Raw genomic sequence first — 18,880 nt, 5'->3', positions numbered from 1 at the left:
GTTTCTCTTCTCTTTGAATCGTTTCTCTTTCGTTTTAATTATGTGTGTTTCTTTGCTCTCGCCTCTTCTAATTTTCTAATGCCTACACCCTATATTTCTTCTATAGCTTCTCCCTGTTGCATTGTTTTGCTATGACTGTCAGCAAGAATTGTATACGAGGCATAACATAAATTATTCCAGTTGCATTATTTATTTCATAATCACTCCCAGAAAATTTATTCCTTACTTGCTGAATTAAACATTTTTAGAGGTCAGTCTTAATAACATGTACTGTACTTGCATGGAAATTCTAGATATATATATATATATATATGTATTGTGCCAACAACTAATTGTTGCAAAAGAGGCCATTACAACAGCAATGTAGAAAGACTGGGCCACTATTTCATGGGCAGTCGTGAGTGGTTCCATGCAGATGGCATGGTGATGATTGTCTGAATATGTGACCTTTGCATATTTATTAACCTAGATTTCATTTTGATTTTTGTATTCCAACTTTTAACAAGGTGCCACACATTAAATCCCCAAAGAGTTGGGCAAGCATCCATTCATCCACCCACAGAACAATCCTATGCATATTTATTCAGAAGTAAGTCCCACTGTATTCACTGCAAGTACCTTAGGCTGCAATCCTACACACACTGATGTGAAAGTAAGCCCACTGAATTCAGTGGGATTTACTTATGAGTAAACATGCATAGGGCTGCTATGTCAGTTGCCTTTAACAGGCTCCTCTGCTGCCCCCTGAGTCAGAGCACTGATCCTCTCAATCATAGTTCATATTCTATGACTCAATGATTCTCCTGTCCCTTTAAAATCATTTACAACTATCTTCTCCTCTCCCCATCCCACATATTTTACTTTCCCCCTTACAGCAGCATGTCGTTGATGTCCTATATAAATGTTAATGAGAATTGTAGCTGTAGATGTACTGAGAAGCTCTTCTGGAAACACTGTGATCACTGCCAATACAAATTAGTTGCTATTAATACTCATTGGCGGATATCATGCAGAGAATTTGCAAGAGTTTTGTTTTCTTCGGTAGTGATTATATATTTTTTAAAAGCATCATAGTCATAAAGGATAATTTTCTGCAGCTCATTCATGGCATTATTTTTCTCTCTTTTACTGCTTCAAACATTCTCCTGCCAGCTACTATGTATACTAAGCTACTGTATATACTACAATCTGAAAGGATAACCAACAGAAAATATGGTTGTTGCCACAGACGATCCAAGCCCAAAGCTTTCTTTCTGTCATGCCCCCATTTCTTCGTTCTTGCCACCCACATGAAATCAGGATGAAGGCCAAATGCATTTAAAGCATTTTAAAAATATGATCCATTACCACTGTGGCATGAAAACAAGACATTTTTGGGGGAAATGTCTCAACCACAAATATTGCAGTAATAGAGGTGAAGGACAGAAATGGCCAGGTGGGTAAAACTTGGCATATTTGTGAGGTATCTCCATTACAGTTTTGGTCTGTTTCTGCACTCAGTGCTTGAGTTTCTTTGGAATGTATATAATTTAAGAACTTGATTGCAGACATTTTGCATTAGCATCTGTATTGAAAAACTCTGCGTTCTGCTGAAGTGCAGAATGCTAGCCCAAGTTTTTGCAATTCTTTTATCATTCAATAGTCAAGAAACATTTTCGTCACTACATTTTTTGTGGCAGTAAGGAATACATAAATCAAGCAAGGACAATCGATATAACAGCATTTCATGCCAAACAAGCTGATAGGAAATGTAAGATGACAAATGTGACACCTATGTGTCTTAACATCCAAAAAGGTTTATTAGAAACATCACCTCACCTTTACTCTAACTCTCCAAGCCACCACAAAACAAAGACATGCAAGGAGAAGACAAGACACAAAGATGACAGGCAAGAGGCAATGTCATTCTAGTAACAACAGTACAATGTCTGTCTTCAGAAAAAGTGATCCCACACATGTAAAGTAGCCAGTGATCCAAAGCCATTTGTCAGGAAAAAGACTATAGAATGTATGCAGAGAATGATGGCTGTGCAATCACCTGGAACTTATCATTGTAGATGACACACAAGACTGTGGTGCAGGTAGAGATGAAGAAGTAGAAGAAATGGATCTAGAGCCCATGCGAAAGGCAACACGTGTCATTTGAGGCTCAAACAATTTTAATAGAACTCTAGAACACTGAAGCTATCAAGATGCGAAAAGACTATGCAGAGAGAGAAATTAGCTCAGTTCTTGCATAACACCATTGTCACTGTTAACATGTTGGATGAGCCACCCTCACCCATCAATACCTGAAAGACAATGTGACCCAGGGGCTCAATAGTGACAAAGAGGACCTATTCCTCATGGGATTGGGGAAGGGCTGTAGTATATTAGTAGAACATTTATGTTGCATGCAGAAGGCATGCAACATCCCCGGCACCTCTAGGTTGGGCTGGGAGAAACCCCTGCTTGAAACCTTGGAGACCCATTGCTAGTCAGTGTAGGCAATACTGAGCTAAGATGGACCAATGACTCTGCAGAAGGCAGCTTCTTGTGTTATCAGATTTCCTTTCTTTGAAAAAGGGAGAAGGAACTGCCCAAGTGGTTCACATGTTGAAATGACTTGGCAGCTGTGTGCACATACTGCTCCAGAACACAAGGTCTGCTGCCAGCAACAACGTATGAACCAGGGAATTGGCAACTGAGCAATGAAAAAGACACTTTCCCCAGGTTACAGATCTGTACAGAAGATGATGTGACCATGGTATCATTCTTCTGCCTGCTGTCACTATGTAACTGACTATGGGCTCTCAGCACCTTCAGTAAGCACAGCCAAAAAGAGGTCTCATTTTTTCTGAGGTCGGGCAAGTACAAAGAATGAAGCTCCAGTGACATGCATTCCCCGTTTTTTTCAATCAGTCACAGAGTTCTACTTTAAGCACACCTGCCTTCTTGCTATTCAGCAGCATCTATGCTACAAGATATGTGTGGGTGTTCCTTTCTTTGTTCAGGGGCTAAAATGCCACCAGTCAGAATAGAAAATTCGAGCAAGGTGCCTTTGAGTTACATTGAAACTAAATGCCAAAGTTTACCTTAGTTCCTTGAAGGGGTCTGCCCTGACATTGGGAGTTTCTATGGATTTAGGGAACACTACGCCTTCTGCTCCTGAAATAACAAAACAGAACACAAGTGTATATGTTATAAACTGTCATATGTGGCACATTTTACAGTTAATCTATCTCTAACCCATAACATACATCCTATATCCTTATAACTACCCAGAGTGAGGATACTGAGACTCCCCTCTGCCTGCGATATATTTGTTCAACTTATAGAAACAATAATTTAGTGCATTAAGGGCTCTAATCCTATACATATTTACTTGGGAGAAAGTAAGATTCACCACAGTAAGACGTGCTTAGTAAAGACCCTTAGGATTGGATTGCACAAATGCATAAATGTAAAGCATTTTTTTTTTTACAAATATATTTAAAGCAGGTCTTAAATGAGGTACTATATGAATACAAACCCTTTGAATGAGCTGTCTTTCCAAATGCAGTCAATGTGTGTGGTGTTATTTCTCAATTCTTTTTAGAAAAGTTCTCAAAAGGGTGGTGAATTACTCTGGAGGTACATCATTGCTGCCCAAAATGGCTGAACGCATGCGGTATTGCCTCCTCCCTTTGTTTGTTGCAGTTGTCCAGCACATAGGTATTTATGCATTTATATATATATTTATTACTTTCTTGCATTTATTACCTGCCTTTCACAAAAAGTCCAAGGGCAAGTTATATATCAGTAAAAAGGTAAAATACAGCATACAAGACAGTTAACAGTTAAGCAACCAATCAACAAATAAGGCCAAACCAACCAACAACCATTGTTGTTGTTTAGTCGTATCCGACTCTTCATGACCCCATGGACCAGAGCACACCAGACACTCCTGTCTTCCATTGCCTCCCACAGTTTGGTCAAACTCATTTTAGTAGCTTTGAGAACACTGTCCAACCATCTCGTCCTCTGCCATCCCCTTCTCCTTGTGCCCTCAATCTTTCCCAACATCAGGGTCTTTCCCAGGGAGTCTACTCTTCTCATGAGGTAGCCAAAGTATTGGAGTCTCAGTTTCAAAATCTGTCCTTCCAATGAGCACTCAGGGCTGATTTCCTTCAGAATGGATAGGTTTGATCTTCTTGCAGTCCATGGGACTCTCAAGAGTCGCCTCCAACACCATAATTTAAAAGCATCAATTTTTCGGCGATCAGCCTCCTTTATGGTCCAGCTTTCACTTCCATACATCATTACTGGCATATTCCCAAATGTCTGGAGGGAAAAATATATGTGCCTGTATATATTTTCTGAAAATCCTCCATGCTGAAGCTAGGCAGCCATCAGGTAGCAGGGAGTCCCAAAGTTTGAGGGCTACTACTGAGAAGGTTTTGTTCTGATTCACACGATGATCCAGGCAACTCAAATGACTGAATCAGCTGAGAACTGGTCATGTGGGAAAAATTAAGCATTTGCATGTGATGCACAACAACAGAGAGTTAATGGATTTGATGTGACTGGTCTTTTGGAGCTTTTCCTCTCCAAGAGAATGAGGAAACTGGAACTGGGAAACTGTGCTACATTTAAATTGCCTGGGACATTTCAGATGTACAGTGGTACCTCGGGTTAAGTACTTAATTCGTTCCGGAGGTCCGTTCTTAACCTGAAACTGTTCTTAATCTGAAGCACCACTTTAGCTAATGGGGACTCCAGCTGCCGCCGCGCCACCGGAGCATGATTTCTGTTCTCATCCTGAAGCAAAGTTCTAAACCTGAAGCACTATTTCTGGGTTAGCGGAGTCTGTAACCTGAAGCGTATGTAACCTGAAGCGTATGTAACCTGAGGTACCACTGTAGCTACATACTAACCCTTCTGCACTTCAACTAACTTTGACTATGCAAAAATGATGGCTTCAACAATCACTTTAACAGCTATTGAAATTGGCCACAGGGCATGGCTGAGTCTTTCTATTGGAACTGCTGTTGACTCCCATTTCTTCAATTAGGCTGCTTATAGTCACAGTTTGCTGCTGCAGTGGCCTGCAGACTGAAACCTACAATTTTTTTCTATCCTGCCTGCACTCACTACTGCATTTTGCTGGATGAGAGACTACTCCAATGCAATGAAGGAAATGATGCAAGGGGCCATTAGTGACTGCACACCTTGCCCACAAAATATGCTCAGCACTGCCCAGGTAAGTCTCCTAGGCAAAATGCTGACACAGAAATTGTAATATCTGGTAAGGCATCAGAGTAAGGTGCCTGTTTCTGTGGCATATGGAAACTTTGAGCTAGCTCATGTGCTTGACTGCTGTTGCTTCTGTCTGGCTATCAGGAACGAAAGAAAGAAACCATTTCATTATACCTGATCCATCCATACTGGGTGGAAAGCAAACCTTGTCAAATCTGCTGGTAAATCAACAGCTTTTATCGCTTTTGCCATTGCAAACACTACTGCCTCTGCTGTGAGCAAAGCTCTGTTTCTTTGGAAACTATAGGGAATATTGTTTTCAACAACACGATTGATTTTTGTGGTGTATCGTCGTATATCTACAACAAGTTAGATAAGATAGAGGGAATCTATTATGTAATGTGTATTTATACCTACTGTACATTCCATGACAATAAATTATTCTCTTCTTTTATTATTTGCAAAAGAGTTTGATTAAAACCCAGGCCTGGCAAATCTTTCTTTTGACACTATGTAATTTACCAGCAATAAATGTTCATAAACAGTTTGAGTGGAAAATCCATAAAGCTATTTCAGCTTTATTTTAAGTTCCATTTAATGCCCCTCAAAAATGATTTCATCAATGTGTGTTCCATTAACTGGCTTTCTGCCCAATAACTTAATTCCACACAATCAATCAGGAATTTATAAAGCATGTGACAGGATCTATCTAAAGTGTTTTGAATTACTGTAATGATTCACTCAATACTTTTATTTTTCGCCCCCTCCCCGGTACTGGTGAAAACTGGGGAAATAAATTTGTCAAAAATCTCTAATGTGCATTTGGTGACTGCAGGAACAATGTGGAAAGCTTTTATATTAAAGTACTGCACAGTATCGCAAATACATTTGGTGACAGCAAAAAGCTTTATGCTAAAAGAAAACAAGTAACTATTTGAAAGCTGCACTGTAGGATATATTCCTATAGCCATTGCCACATGATGGGGGTTTTATTTTTGATGAGCACTGACTAGAAAGCTGGTGCCTGGTCGGTTTCAATATATCCATTGTGAACACTTTTTAAAATGTAGGTGTTTAAGTTCAGAATATGCCTGTTGCCAAAGCCAAGTTTCTCTTTCTACTGAATAATGTCATCTCTTTTATATAGCAAATAAACCAAAGCATGCATTCCATGGTGTATAGTTTATCTCTGGTTGCAACAGCTGCCATTACACTTTTAGAGTCAAAGCAGCAGCAGAATCATAGAGCTGGAAGGTAATCTAGTCCAAGAAAGATGGCCATCCAACCTCTGCTTAAAAATCTCCAATGAAGGAGAGTCCGCAACCTCCTGAGGGAGTCGCTCCACTGTCAAACAGCTCTTACTGTGAGAAAGTTCTTCCTGAGGTTTAGTCAGAATTTCCTTCCTTGTAACCTGAAGCCATTGTTTCGAGTCCTCGCCTCCAGAGCAGGAGAAAACAAGCTTGCTCTACCTGGCATGTGACAGCCCTTGAGATGTTTGAAGATGGCTATCATATCTCCTCTCAGTTTCCTCTTTTCCAGACTAAACATACCCAGCTCCTTCAACCGTTCCCCATAAGGCTTGGTTTCCAGACCTCTGATCATCTTGGTTGCTCTCCTCTGCACACGTTCCAACTTGTCAATATCCTTCTTAAATTGTGACACCCAGAACTGGACACAGTATTCTAGGTGGAGCCTGGAAGTCTTGACTTCCAGTATTGGGATGTGCCAGCCACAGAGTGAAAGAGTGAAACCCTGCAACTCACCATCACTTTTGAATATAAGCAGAATTTTTTATTTTTTTCAAAAAATGCACAACACCCAGAATTGGTTCTCCGAAAGGTCAAAGTTCGTACGTCAGATGAGGACGACAGAGGCACCACATTTATAACTCACCCATAACAGTTTTTGTACAAGTAGAGACAGAAATTGTTCACTGGGCGGAATAGCCCACGGTCTGCAAAGCATAACCAAAGAAAGAAGCCCAAGCTGCATGTCTTGTAAAGGACCTGAGCATCACAGAAATGGAAACCCTCCCTTTTCAAGTGACAGTTGCAATCAGTAAACTAATTTGGGGCACTGCACGACTTGTTTGTACCTGCCTCCTCACTGTGTTTGAGACAACTCACAGCAATAAAATTAGGACAACACACACACAATCTTTCAAAAACACTAACTAGCTGTTAATAAGCAGAATGTCTGCAAACTTCAGCTTTATTGGCTTTGCAAGGAAGGGGAACCCGGAGGTAGCTCAGTTCACCTCATTAAAAATAATAAGGTTGCAGAACTGGTGGACTACAAAAAGAATGCATGGATACGGAAATCATGAATGTGATTCATTTTCAGCACCATGTTCTACGATGTAATGTACTTACTACATGGAGGATGAGACCAATGGGCCTGAGCAGAATGCTTTGTGCCATAATACCCCACCCCCCAAAGAAAAGATTGTCAAAAAGAGATAAGGTTTACTCAAATCATTCTGATCCCAGGCTGTTTGAACTTCAGTTTGCTGAACCGTTTGCCAACAGAGCTTATAACAACATCAGCATTGGTGAGCTCTTTTTTTTTTATACTAGCTGTATTTGTTGCTGGTGCTAGTTTTGCGTGAAACACTAGCGTGTGGGCTTACAAAACCAGAAATAGTCCATGCAAAAAGTTTCCAAGGAGAACATCCTGCTCTCTTAAAGCAGATTATGTTTCAGAAGAGTTTCAAGGAAAGCTCAAGGAATATAGAATAAATCTGCCTTGCATTAAATTCAGAAACTGTACTATATGTTCCTTTGCTAATCCTTATGGCACCAAATCAATATTAATCTGATGCTGGTTGATGCTTCTTTCGTAAATAGGATTAAGGTTAACACAATATAGACAGATATATCAGACCTGGACATTAAATCCATGTCTGCTGCCTTGGTTTTACCCTTTCCCTTCATATCTGCTTTATATCCAAATCCTAAAGAAATTAGAAATATCCCTGTGTTATGTATCCCCACTAACTAACAGAACCTCAGTTCAGTCTTAGCTGAATTTTGAATGGATTTTCCAAGAAGCAATTAATATTCAATATTTAATTTCTATAGACTGCATCTCTTTAAAAACAAGCTTCATTGTCAAGCGCAGCAGTGCCAAAGAAAGTGAAATTAAAAAGCATTAACATACTCTTGATAAGGTGACAATTTGCAAGGTTATTATGGCATCCCTCTAGTAATTAACACATAGTAAGGGACAGGGTACTTAAAGGCAGCTAAGTAACTTGGGGGGAAAGCTTGAACTAATTACCTACATAGCAGGGAAAATACACAGTTCATAGCTTAAAAAGCAATAGACAGATGGTAAATTAAATGGCTTTCCTGTGAAGGTGGTATAGGCACAATCTTACAAATTAAGGGTCTTACTGTGCAACTATACTAAATAGCTGGCACGAGAGTGTAAAATAAGGAGCAATTATAATGAAAACGGCAATCTCTAAACAGTATCAACACATACTGTACATGATGAAATGTAACAAGATTGCTGGGAAGAATCAACTGCTGCAGTTACTGTGCTGCTGGCAGTGGATGATTTGGCACCAATTAGCAGATATCTGCACATGAAATTCAGATGGGCGCGCGCAATGGCCACACGGGGAGTGGAGACGGACATCACGTTCTTACTCACCTTTTCTACAAACTAAAAAGTCTCAAATGTTGCAACCTTTCTTCAGAGGATAGTTGCTCCATCCCCTGGATCACCTTTGTCTATATGCTTGCTGACATTCTCAAATTACTATTATTATGGATTTGTGAGTCAGGAATTGCTCTTGCAGAAGCCATAATGCAGTGATGGCCAAACTTGGCCCTCCAGCCCTTTTGGGACTACAATTCCCACCATCCCTGACTACTGGTCCTGTTAGCTAGGGATGATGGGAGTTGTAGTCCCAAAACAGCTGACGGGCCAAGTTTGGCCATCACTGCCATAATGGCTCTGCTACAGTAACGCATATTCTTCTATATGCCTGGCTATTTTACCTTCAACAATACTATTTACCAATTTTCTGGGACAGACTGACTAAAGCTAACTGCCCTATAATTGCCAGGATATCTTAGATCCCTTAAAAAAAAGTTGTTATATTGGCTGTTTTTCAGTCCTTAGGTCTGGAGACTGATTTGAGGGATATTTTTGTTAGAAGACCAGCAATTTCACATTTGAGTTATTTGAGAACTCTTGGGTGCATGCCATCTAGACCCAGCGATTTGTCAGTTTCTATTTTGGCAATTAGGCCTAGAACTTAATCTCTCATCACCACTAGCTGCTTCTGTTCCTCAGACTCGCTTCCTGCAAAGGTTTGTTCAGGCACTGGGATCTGCCCTATATATTCTGTTGTGAAGACAGATGCAAAGGTCACTTGGAAGTGACCTGTGTTGAGTGTAACTAGAGACAATGACGTTTCAATTAACTCTTCTACATTTAACAGGGTGAAACAAAAAAGTTGTGTGTTTTACTTGCTAACCTGATTCAGAAGAGAAATTAGGGAGTATACAAAAAGTTCTAAAAGGAAAAGGAGTCAAAACTGATATTAGCAGAGAGAAAGCTTTAACATTCTGAATGTCCCTTGTTGGATGTGCCCATTAAATTACTACTAGGACATAGACTGTCCTTCATTTGTCAGAAAGTTAATAACATTGAAGCAAGTCAGGGCAAGGATGGTTATGGTTATGTTTATTAATACAATTTGTTTGTATTGCAAATCTATATGTGGAAGTGCTTGAGAAGGGGCAAAGGGACAGAGAGGACACTACCCTGTTTTTGAAGTTGCTTCAATCTAATATTTCCAGGCTGTGAAGCCTTTGGTGCTCTAAGGTCAAACTTATTCATTAAGCAGCTGTTTATCACAAGGGTCATTATTCTGTTTTTATTGAAAAAGAAACTGTGGGAGCCAAAGACGAAGCAAAGACTTCAGACTGAATGTTCAAACTCCCCTCCTCCCTCCTAACTTTGGAAGATTTCCCCAAATCTCATCATATATTTGGCTGTAATTCTAGAATAAAAACCCACAATAAATACTTTTAACTGATTAGAAAAGTGTGATCGCATTAGGAAAAAGTAGCACTACCAACTAAAAGAACTTTGCTCTTACAATCCAAATGAAAAGCTTGCAGCACTGGACATTAAATAAAGATTCTTCTGCCTCCATTATATTTGACTCCTATTTTGAGGATTTTGAGGAAAAGACACATTTTAAAATAAGTGAAACAGATATGTGTCCTGCAAATAAACACAAGGGTTTGTGTGTATTCAGTCGCTTCATCAGTGCTCTTCTTATCCCTTAAACTTAATGCCACCAATAAAATTGTTGTTTAGTCATTTAGTCGTGTCCGACTCTTCATGACCCCATGGACCAGAGCACGCCAGGCACTCCTGTCTTCCACTGCCTCCCGCAGTTTGGTCAAACTCATGTTAGTAGCTTCGAGAACACTGTCCAACCATCTCGTCCTCTGTCGTCCCCTTCTTCTTGTGCCCTCCATCTTTCCCAACATCAGGGTCTTTTCCAGGGAGTCTTCTCTTCTCATGAGGTGGCCAAAGTACTGGAGTCTCTGCTTCAGGGTCTGTCCTTCCAGTGAGCACTCAGTGCTGATTTCCTTCAGAATGGAGAGGTTTGATCTTCTTGCAGTCCATGGGACTCTCAAGAGTCTCCTCCAGCACCATAATTCAAAAGCATCAATTCTTTGGCGATCAGCCTTCTTTATGGTCCAGCTCTCACTTCCATACATCACTACTGGGAAAACCATAGCTTTAACTATACGGACCTTTGTTGGCAAGGTGATGTCTCTGCTTTTTAAGATGTTGTCTAGGTTTGTAAAATAAAATACCTTACATTAACTATTAACTAACCAATAAAATACCTTACATTAACTATTCTTTCAGTGTTTGATGATCACAGTATTTGTGATTAGAATCAATTTTTTAATACCTCTGGACTGAGATCTAAATTCTGATGGAATTCTGAATAGTTTAAAAGAGGGCTGGGGAACCTGTGGCCCACCAGATGTTGTGAGACAAAAACTCCCATCACCTCCTGTCACATGCCAATGGGCAAGGATAATGAAAGTTGTAGTTTTGTGATTTCCAAGGGGCACAGGCTCACCATACTTTGTTAAAAAGAGTAGTTGTTTGTCTGAAGAAACAGGTTCACAGTCTGAGGATGCTCCTTGATCTAACTTTGTCACTGGTTAGTTTGTGTGGCATGGAGTACTCTTTGCTAGGTAAGCCTTACCTGTCACCCGTCAGATAGCCTAGCCTTAAATACACACACACACACACACACACACACACACACATTTTATTTCCTGCTCTTCGTTACTAGTGATCTTGGGGTAGTGTCTACGTTGATGCTATTTCAGTGCCAGGTAAATATGGTTTAATTCTCAAGCTTTCTTATAGCCTTGAAATTCTGTTTCTATATTGAAAGCTGTCCCAGGAATGAATCTGAAAGGTGGGCTTCCCATGACAACCAACCTACCAACTATTGAAACAAAGCAAAGTTATCAGTTACGTTTATTATTTATAGCCCAATTTTCTACAGATGTATCCAAAGCATCTTATAATTTACAACACGAGACCAGCGTGTGGCTACTATTTAGCAATAGACTTATCCACCTCTTCCCTGCAATTCTAGCCTGCATGTTTTCAGCCCATTATATGAAGGAACATGCTGATTTCTAAATACTAATATTACACAGACACATACACATTGCTTTAAGTATATTGATAAACGGAAAAGTGACTAAGCAAACAAAACTAACAGCATTTAGCTGTTCCTTTGTAGGAAGTCATGAACACACAACTGTTCTGTAGTCCATAGGTTTTCCTTACAGTACTCATCACATGAAATCTATGACATAAATCACATGTAAAGCATTTCCTACATTTTATAATATAATAATAATAATAATAATAATAATAATAATAATGAAACACTGTATTTATTGGATGCTTGATCAGGCTGATAAGGATTTGTGGAGAGGCACTGTTTTTTTCCTCCCTCGTATAAGACTGAAATACAAAACCTGGGAGAAAATGTTTGTGGATGCAAAGCATTGAGACAGCAAGGATGATTTATACGAAGATAGAGATATTAGCCCATCACATTCATATTAAATCATGTTCTCTCCCAAACCAAGCTGAGAAGCACCAAGGGCAATGCAAATTATTTCTTCATCTCCCTCAGGAATGAGCATGCAGCTCTTGTGAACACAAGGTTGCAAATACAAACAATTGCCAGGTCTCGAGAGGAGAGAACACTGCTAGTTAAAGCATTATAGTTCTCTTTTATGCAGACTTACTTAGGAGTAAGCCCCACTGAATTTAGTTCATCGTTATCATAGGAATATTGTACAATATTACATTTACATTCTGTTTATTATTTGTTAAGATAAATTCTGCAAATATAATTGATTTCCACTAATAGGAAAGATAAGATTGTGTGCACAGACATTAAGAATTTCTGCTGTGTTTGATCTGTGTTTGAACATTCCCTGGAACTTGTGTCTTGGCAGCATAAAGTTTGACAAGTGGAGTGTTGCAGGATTCTGTACAGGGCCCATCATTGTTCAATGTATTTGCAAATTACTTGGATGAAGGAATTGAGGGCTGCTTATCCAATCTGCAAGGGGACACAGGTGGAGCTGTGGTGTAAACCACAGAGCTTTGGGCTTGCTGATTGGAAGGTCGGTGTTTGAATCCCCGTGATGGGGTGAGCTCCCATTGTTTGGTCCCAGCTCCTGCCAACCTAGCAGTTCGAAAGCACGTCAAAGTGCAAGTAGATAAATAGGTACTGCTCCGGCGGGAAGGTAAATGGCGTTTCTGTGCGCTGCTCTGGTTTTGCCAGAAGCGGCTTAGTCATGCTGGTCACATGACCCGGAAAAACTGTCTGTGGAACAGACAAACACTGGCTCCCTCGGCCTGTAAAGCGAGATGAGTGCCGCAACACCAGAGTCGTTTACGGCTGGACTTAACTGTCAGGGGTCCTTTACCTTTACATCCAATCTGCAGATGACACCAAACTGGGAAGGGTAGCTAATGTTGCTGAAGATGGAATCGGGATTCAAGATGACCCTAACAGATTGGAGAACTGGGCCCAAACTAACAAAATGAATTTCTATAGGGACAATGGAATTCCACAAATGCTGGAAAGTGTGCAGAGGAGAGTGGCCAGGGTGATCAAGGGTCTGGAAACCAAGTCTTATGAGGAACAGTTGAGGGAGTTGTGTATGTTTAACCTGGAAAATAGGAGACAAAGAGGCGATATGAAAGCCAACCTCTGGCATCTAAAGGGCTGTCACATGGAAGACGGAATAAGCTTTTCTCCTGCTCTGGACCTGAACCAATGACTTCAAGAAAAGAGATTCTGACTAAACATCAGATAGAACTTTCTGACAGTAAGAGCTGTTTCACCAGATGGTGGTGGACTCTTCTTGCTTGGAGGATTTTAAGCAGAGGTTGGATGGCCAGCTGTCTTAGATGCTTTAGTTGAGATTCAGGCAAAGCAGGGGTTGCACTAGATGACTCTCAGGGTCCCTTCCAACTCTACAATTCTATGATTTGTGGAGGGTGCAGGGTACATGGAGGGAAGGTTCAATTGCATAGTCCCCTATATATTATTTGAAGGTATTAGCAGCCTGCTTTTGCTTCTTAGTAGCAGGAAATCACAATCCAATAACCAAAGAAAATAGGATTAAGCACTAGGAGCTTTATCTAGTATTATGCATTGCATATTATTATGCATTGTATTTATACATCTTTTTTATTGTATTGATATTATGTTATGTATTTACATTACATATGTTGTTTATATTACTACAGTGGTACCTCGGGTTACATACGCTTCAGGTTACAGACTCTGCTAACCCAGAAATAGTGCTTCAGGTTAAGAACCTTGCTTCAGGATGAGAACAGAAATCGTGCTCCAGTGGCGCAGCGGCAGCGGGAGGCCCCATTAGCTAAAGTGGTGCTTCAAGTTAAGAACAGTTCCAGGTTAAGAACGGACCTCCGGAACAAATTAAGTACTTAACCCGAGGTACCACTGTATGCTGTATAGTGCCCTGTTTCATTTTGACAAAGGGTGGCATATAAATTAATTGCACCACATTTTCAAGTTCTAAATAATACTCAGAATCTAAAGACATGTTATACAAGGAGCTTTCCTGGTCATTTTTGATGCAAACTTGCAAAGACAAGTGTATAATTCATTCTAAAAAGTTGCTTGTCCCTTTAGCAATGGTATCCTTTGCTCTAAATAAGACAAATTACACTGCAGTCATGTGCTTATATCTGAGCACGTGTATCTCTCTTCTCTCTTCTCCCTCCCTCCTAGCAATGGTCTCCCAAAAGATGCCATGACGTTTGGGAGCAGTGATTGTGGTATGTCAGCTGCAGTCATCTTAAAAGGCTAAATAAAGCATTTAACCACAGTTTAATTTCTGAAGAAGCTCATGCTAATTTAAATTACTTTACATTTAATTAAAATGCTTTTGTATAGTGATAATAATGTAACTGTGGTAATTAGTATCAAGTGGCATCTAGAGGGCATATTTAAAAACTAATCTGGAGAATAAATAGAGCTAATTAGTAGCAAGAATAATGCTTTATGATTATCCTTTGTTTATAACTGCTATAATGTTCAATGTGTTATTAAATGAAATTGGTAATTAATGTATATCAAAGCTATTTTTCAATGCTTTTATTAAAGCATCTCTTAGATACAACATTTTTTTTAGGCAAACTGCATTTGTTTCATTTCCATGGAAATAAAAAGGATAAACAGATGACGGCATAATCTACAAAACAATTTATTAATGTAAGCTGCAGCACCCAAATCTGCAGCAGCCATTCAAAAAACTGTGTTCTATTTTATAAGCAAGTTTAGAAATAATACACACATCTGCTCCGAAATTCTGAAGTAGATTCTGAACTGTTAATCAACCCTACATTGAAGCAAAATTCACTGTGTTTCACAAAATTCAGCTGTGGAGTAGCTGTTGGGCGACTGATGATAGTTGCAGGAAACATTGATGCCACACCAATGCTTTCTGCATGGAAACACATGGTGCATATAGTAAAATAAGTATACACATACTTTTCAATATCATGCATACCATCAGTAAAGGATTTTTGCACCCCCCCTCCCCCGTCTTGCTTTGGACCAATGAAAGAATCCTGAGACAAGAGATTTATTGTTTGGGAAAACATGTTGAACACAGCGGCTGAACTTCCAATGGGAACTTGAAATAGAAAAAAAATTCTCACCCTTACTTATACATTAGAATTCTGTTTCTCCTGCTACTTATGGGTTGCCAAGAGAAAAGGAAAGTGATATATAACACCTGGACTTTCAGACACTTAATAGTGGTGCTAGAGAAAGTTAAGTGAGAGACTATGGCGAACTGCAACACAGAGCTCTGGTCTCCTGTTTTGTTTTGTTTTTTTCCATGACCATGACCTGCATTTGGTTCCCAGTACAGAGAAACATAATACTGGTGCATATGGTCATTCAAGGTGTGGAGAAAGTGGGTAGAGATTAGTTTTTCTTCCTCTCTCTTAACACTAGAACTTGGGGCCATCTGTTAAAGCTGAATATTGGAAGATTCAGGATAGAGAAAAGGAAGTAGAGTGAGCTACCGCAAGGTATAGTGATGGTTGCCAACTTGGGTGGGCTGTATGAGGGAATCAGACAAGTCAGAGAGGAGAAGGTTATGGATGGCTGGTAGCAATGATGGCTATGTACTACCTCCAATATCAGAGGAGCTATGCCTCTGAACCCTAGTGGATGGGAAATACAAGTGGGAAGGGTGCTGCTGCACTCGCGTCCTGTTTGTGGGCTTCCCATAGGCATCTGCTTTGCACCACGAGACTAGAATGACCTTTGGTCTGATCCAGCAGTTTTAGTGTTTGATGTTGTATTACTATTTTTTGTTGTGAGCTGCCCAGAGTGGCTGGAGCAACCCAGTCAGATGGGCAGAATATTATTATTACTATTATTATTATTATTAACAACAACAACAACAAAAATATATTCAGTTTTATCAAGCAAACAATTTTGTTTGAAACCACGTCTCTCCACTTTCTACCCTGACTGGCACAAGTAGCTGGGCAGTAGCTTTGCCACTCTGTCCAGCCCCACCACTGCCAGATGGGAGTTAGGATTACTCCCTAAATGTATTTTTAAAAATATATGTGCTAGATTTATTTTTATTTCTTTTAAAAAACCAACTGCCTTGGTTTATTAGTTTTTGTTAAAAAATGCACACACAACAGTGTTACTACATGGACTAGAAAAAGTTGGCAAGCATTTTCAGATCCTGGCGGCTGCAATCCAACCCACGTATGGGTGCATTTGAACACACATGGGTGAAAAGACACATAAAGCATCATTAAAATGTATGGTACCTTCCCATTAAAGGGACGCGGGTGGCGCTGTGGGTTAAACGACTGAGCCTAGGGCTTGCCGATCGGAAGGTCGGCGGTTCGAATTCCCGTGACGGGGTGAGCTCCCATTGCTCGGTCCCTGCTCCTGCCAACCTAGCAGTCTGAAAGCACACGGTGCAAGCAAATAAATAGGTAACGCTCAGGCGGGAAGGTAAACGGCGTTTCTGTGCGCTGCTCTTGTTCTTCAGAAGCGGCTTAGTCATGCTGGTCACATGACCCGGAAGCTGTACGCTGGCTCCCTTGGCCAGTAAAACGAGATGAGCGCTGCAACCCCAGAGTCGTCCGCAACTGGACCTAACAGTCAGGGGTCCCTTTACCTTTTACCTTCCCATTAACATTACTGAAATGTGGATTATACCCTAAATGCTTCTCTTAACTGCATTCTTCTGTAAAAACACAGAATTTGTTTGTTGTTTTGCTCAGCACAGATGGTAGCTTGAAATGCAAAATATTCCTTACTTCATTCTGTTTTTAAAGTTCTAATTTTTAGATCTTCTAAACAGTGTGTTGTTTTTCCCTCCTCCCCAACGTCTTGCTGCTAGTCCTGGAAAAGTCTTTAAGAATTCAAAGGAAAAAGAGCCAGCCTTATTACTTTTGTCACTTTAAGGCTCCAGCACTGCTTCAGAGAACAAACTTTCAGATCAAGCTTTGAACAGAGTACAAAGGAAAGGAAGTAATTATCATTAACAAGATTAAAAGCGGACCACGTGTCCAATAACTGCTGCTCTAACCTCTCCAAGAGGACTTTCATGCCAGATTGCAGTCTTATACTTCTCTTGGTATAACAAGGACGGGTAAGGCCAGAAAAGAACAAGTCAATATTGCTTACATAGCAAAGAGAAGTGTCAGAAGACAGACATCAGCAGTGCCAGGACTTTGCCAAAAGCAATTAGTAGAGTCCACCACCCACAATAACTAGCTGGATTGCCAACACACCCAAGAAGACTCAAGATAAGAAAGATGGGTAACAGGTTATATTTTATTAAATATAGCTATTATAGAATCTGACGATTAGAATAAGTCAACAAAATTAACTGATGCCAATGAGATCTGGGCAGAATAGACGGGAGGATTTCAAGTCTCCCATCTCCTGAGCCAGCTGCCAGCCGCACACATTGGGATCACATAGCAAGGCCCTCACTGCCTGCTTCTTGGGCATAGGAACCTGACACGCGTGCCGTGGTCCCATAGGCCAGTGTTCACCCTGATGTGTCCGACAACCCCAAACACTCTGGTGCAGATATTTTCCAAAATCCACTCACCCACCCCGGAACAAATGCCAATTAGCTAAATTCTAACAAAGCGCCACTCCAGTTATGTGGACAACACCTAACAGTGTGATGTAGGTGAAAAAGCTGTGATATGGGCCAATTAGTGTCAACCCCCCCCCCCGCAATTCCTACTCAGTTCCCTCAATGAAGGCAACTAGCAGAGCTCCCAGTGCAAAAGGGGTGGGACAGTGGGTGTCTCAGGAAGAGGGGTGGAGATGGCTTAAATAGCCCCACGTTACCCCTGCAGGGGAGTCCATCTCTCTTCTTCTTGCACATGCATCCCACTCCCACCCCCATATGGGGAAAGAATGAAATTATGCTCCAAACAAGACAAAATCCATGAATTATGGCACATCCTCATGTTAAGAGATACAATCAGCAGGGTGTGGAAGAGAAACCAGACAGTCTATAAAAGTTTCCTCTCAAGGTTATTAAAAACTCTCTACATAAAGTGTAACTCTGATAACTTTGTCTTTCTCCCCCTCCTTTGATATCTCTGCTTAGGATAGATAAAATATTGAGAGACGTTCTGCCGCAAACATAAATAAAATGGCACTAGAACTGTGGAAATGCCCCCTTCTTTTTATGTTTCAGAGACCAAAGGGAGGCATAAAATAACACTGTTGTGTTTTGAAAACATTGCTGTCTCCACCAGAACAATTTAACTAAACAACAGACAAATATATGTGATCTGCATAGACAACAAGGAACCTGCAACTTGTGGATTACTGTAATCCTGAAGCTGCAAAATACACATTTGTCTAAAAGAACTTGAAATATACACAACCACCACCACTCAGGAAAAGGTACTGAAAATAACCATCCACTCCTTTACAACTAATTTTATGCTATGAGTGAGAATCAACTGATGGAATGTTAAACAAGAACAGATCACACCAACGTATTTGCACCAGCAGCTCAGGATTTAA

At 40.3% G+C, this 18,880-nt stretch overlaps 1 protein-coding gene and 1 long non-coding RNA gene across 3 annotated transcripts in view; one reads left to right on the top strand and one right to left on the bottom strand.

Moving 5' to 3' along the window:
* Positions 1–3,985, top strand: part of LOC144326980 (uncharacterized) — a 63,649-nt gene extending 59,664 nt beyond the window's left edge. Inside the window, exon 3 of the long non-coding RNA XR_013391933.1 lies at positions 3,578–3,985. This is a non-coding gene — a long non-coding RNA (uncharacterized LOC144326980). The remainder of the gene's footprint in view (positions 1–3,577) is intronic.
* SGCD (sarcoglycan delta) overlaps positions 1–18,880 on the bottom strand; it is a 371,321-nt gene that overhangs the window by 40,697 nt on the left and 311,744 nt on the right. For both annotated transcript variants that reach the window (XM_077924624.1, XM_077924625.1), the window contains one exon: positions 3,075–3,147. In XM_077924624.1, the coding sequence (XP_077780750.1) occupies positions 3,075–3,147 (73 nt within the window). The remainder of the gene's footprint in view (positions 1–3,074; positions 3,148–18,880) is intronic.

Source organism: Podarcis muralis, chromosome 2, assembly GCF_964188315.1.
Source record: "Podarcis muralis chromosome 2, rPodMur119.hap1.1, whole genome shotgun sequence".
NCBI classification, from domain to species: Eukaryota; Metazoa; Chordata; class Lepidosauria; order Squamata; family Lacertidae; genus Podarcis; species Podarcis muralis.
Note: the sequence above shows the minus strand (reverse complement) of the source record. Positions and strands in the feature narration are given on the sequence as shown.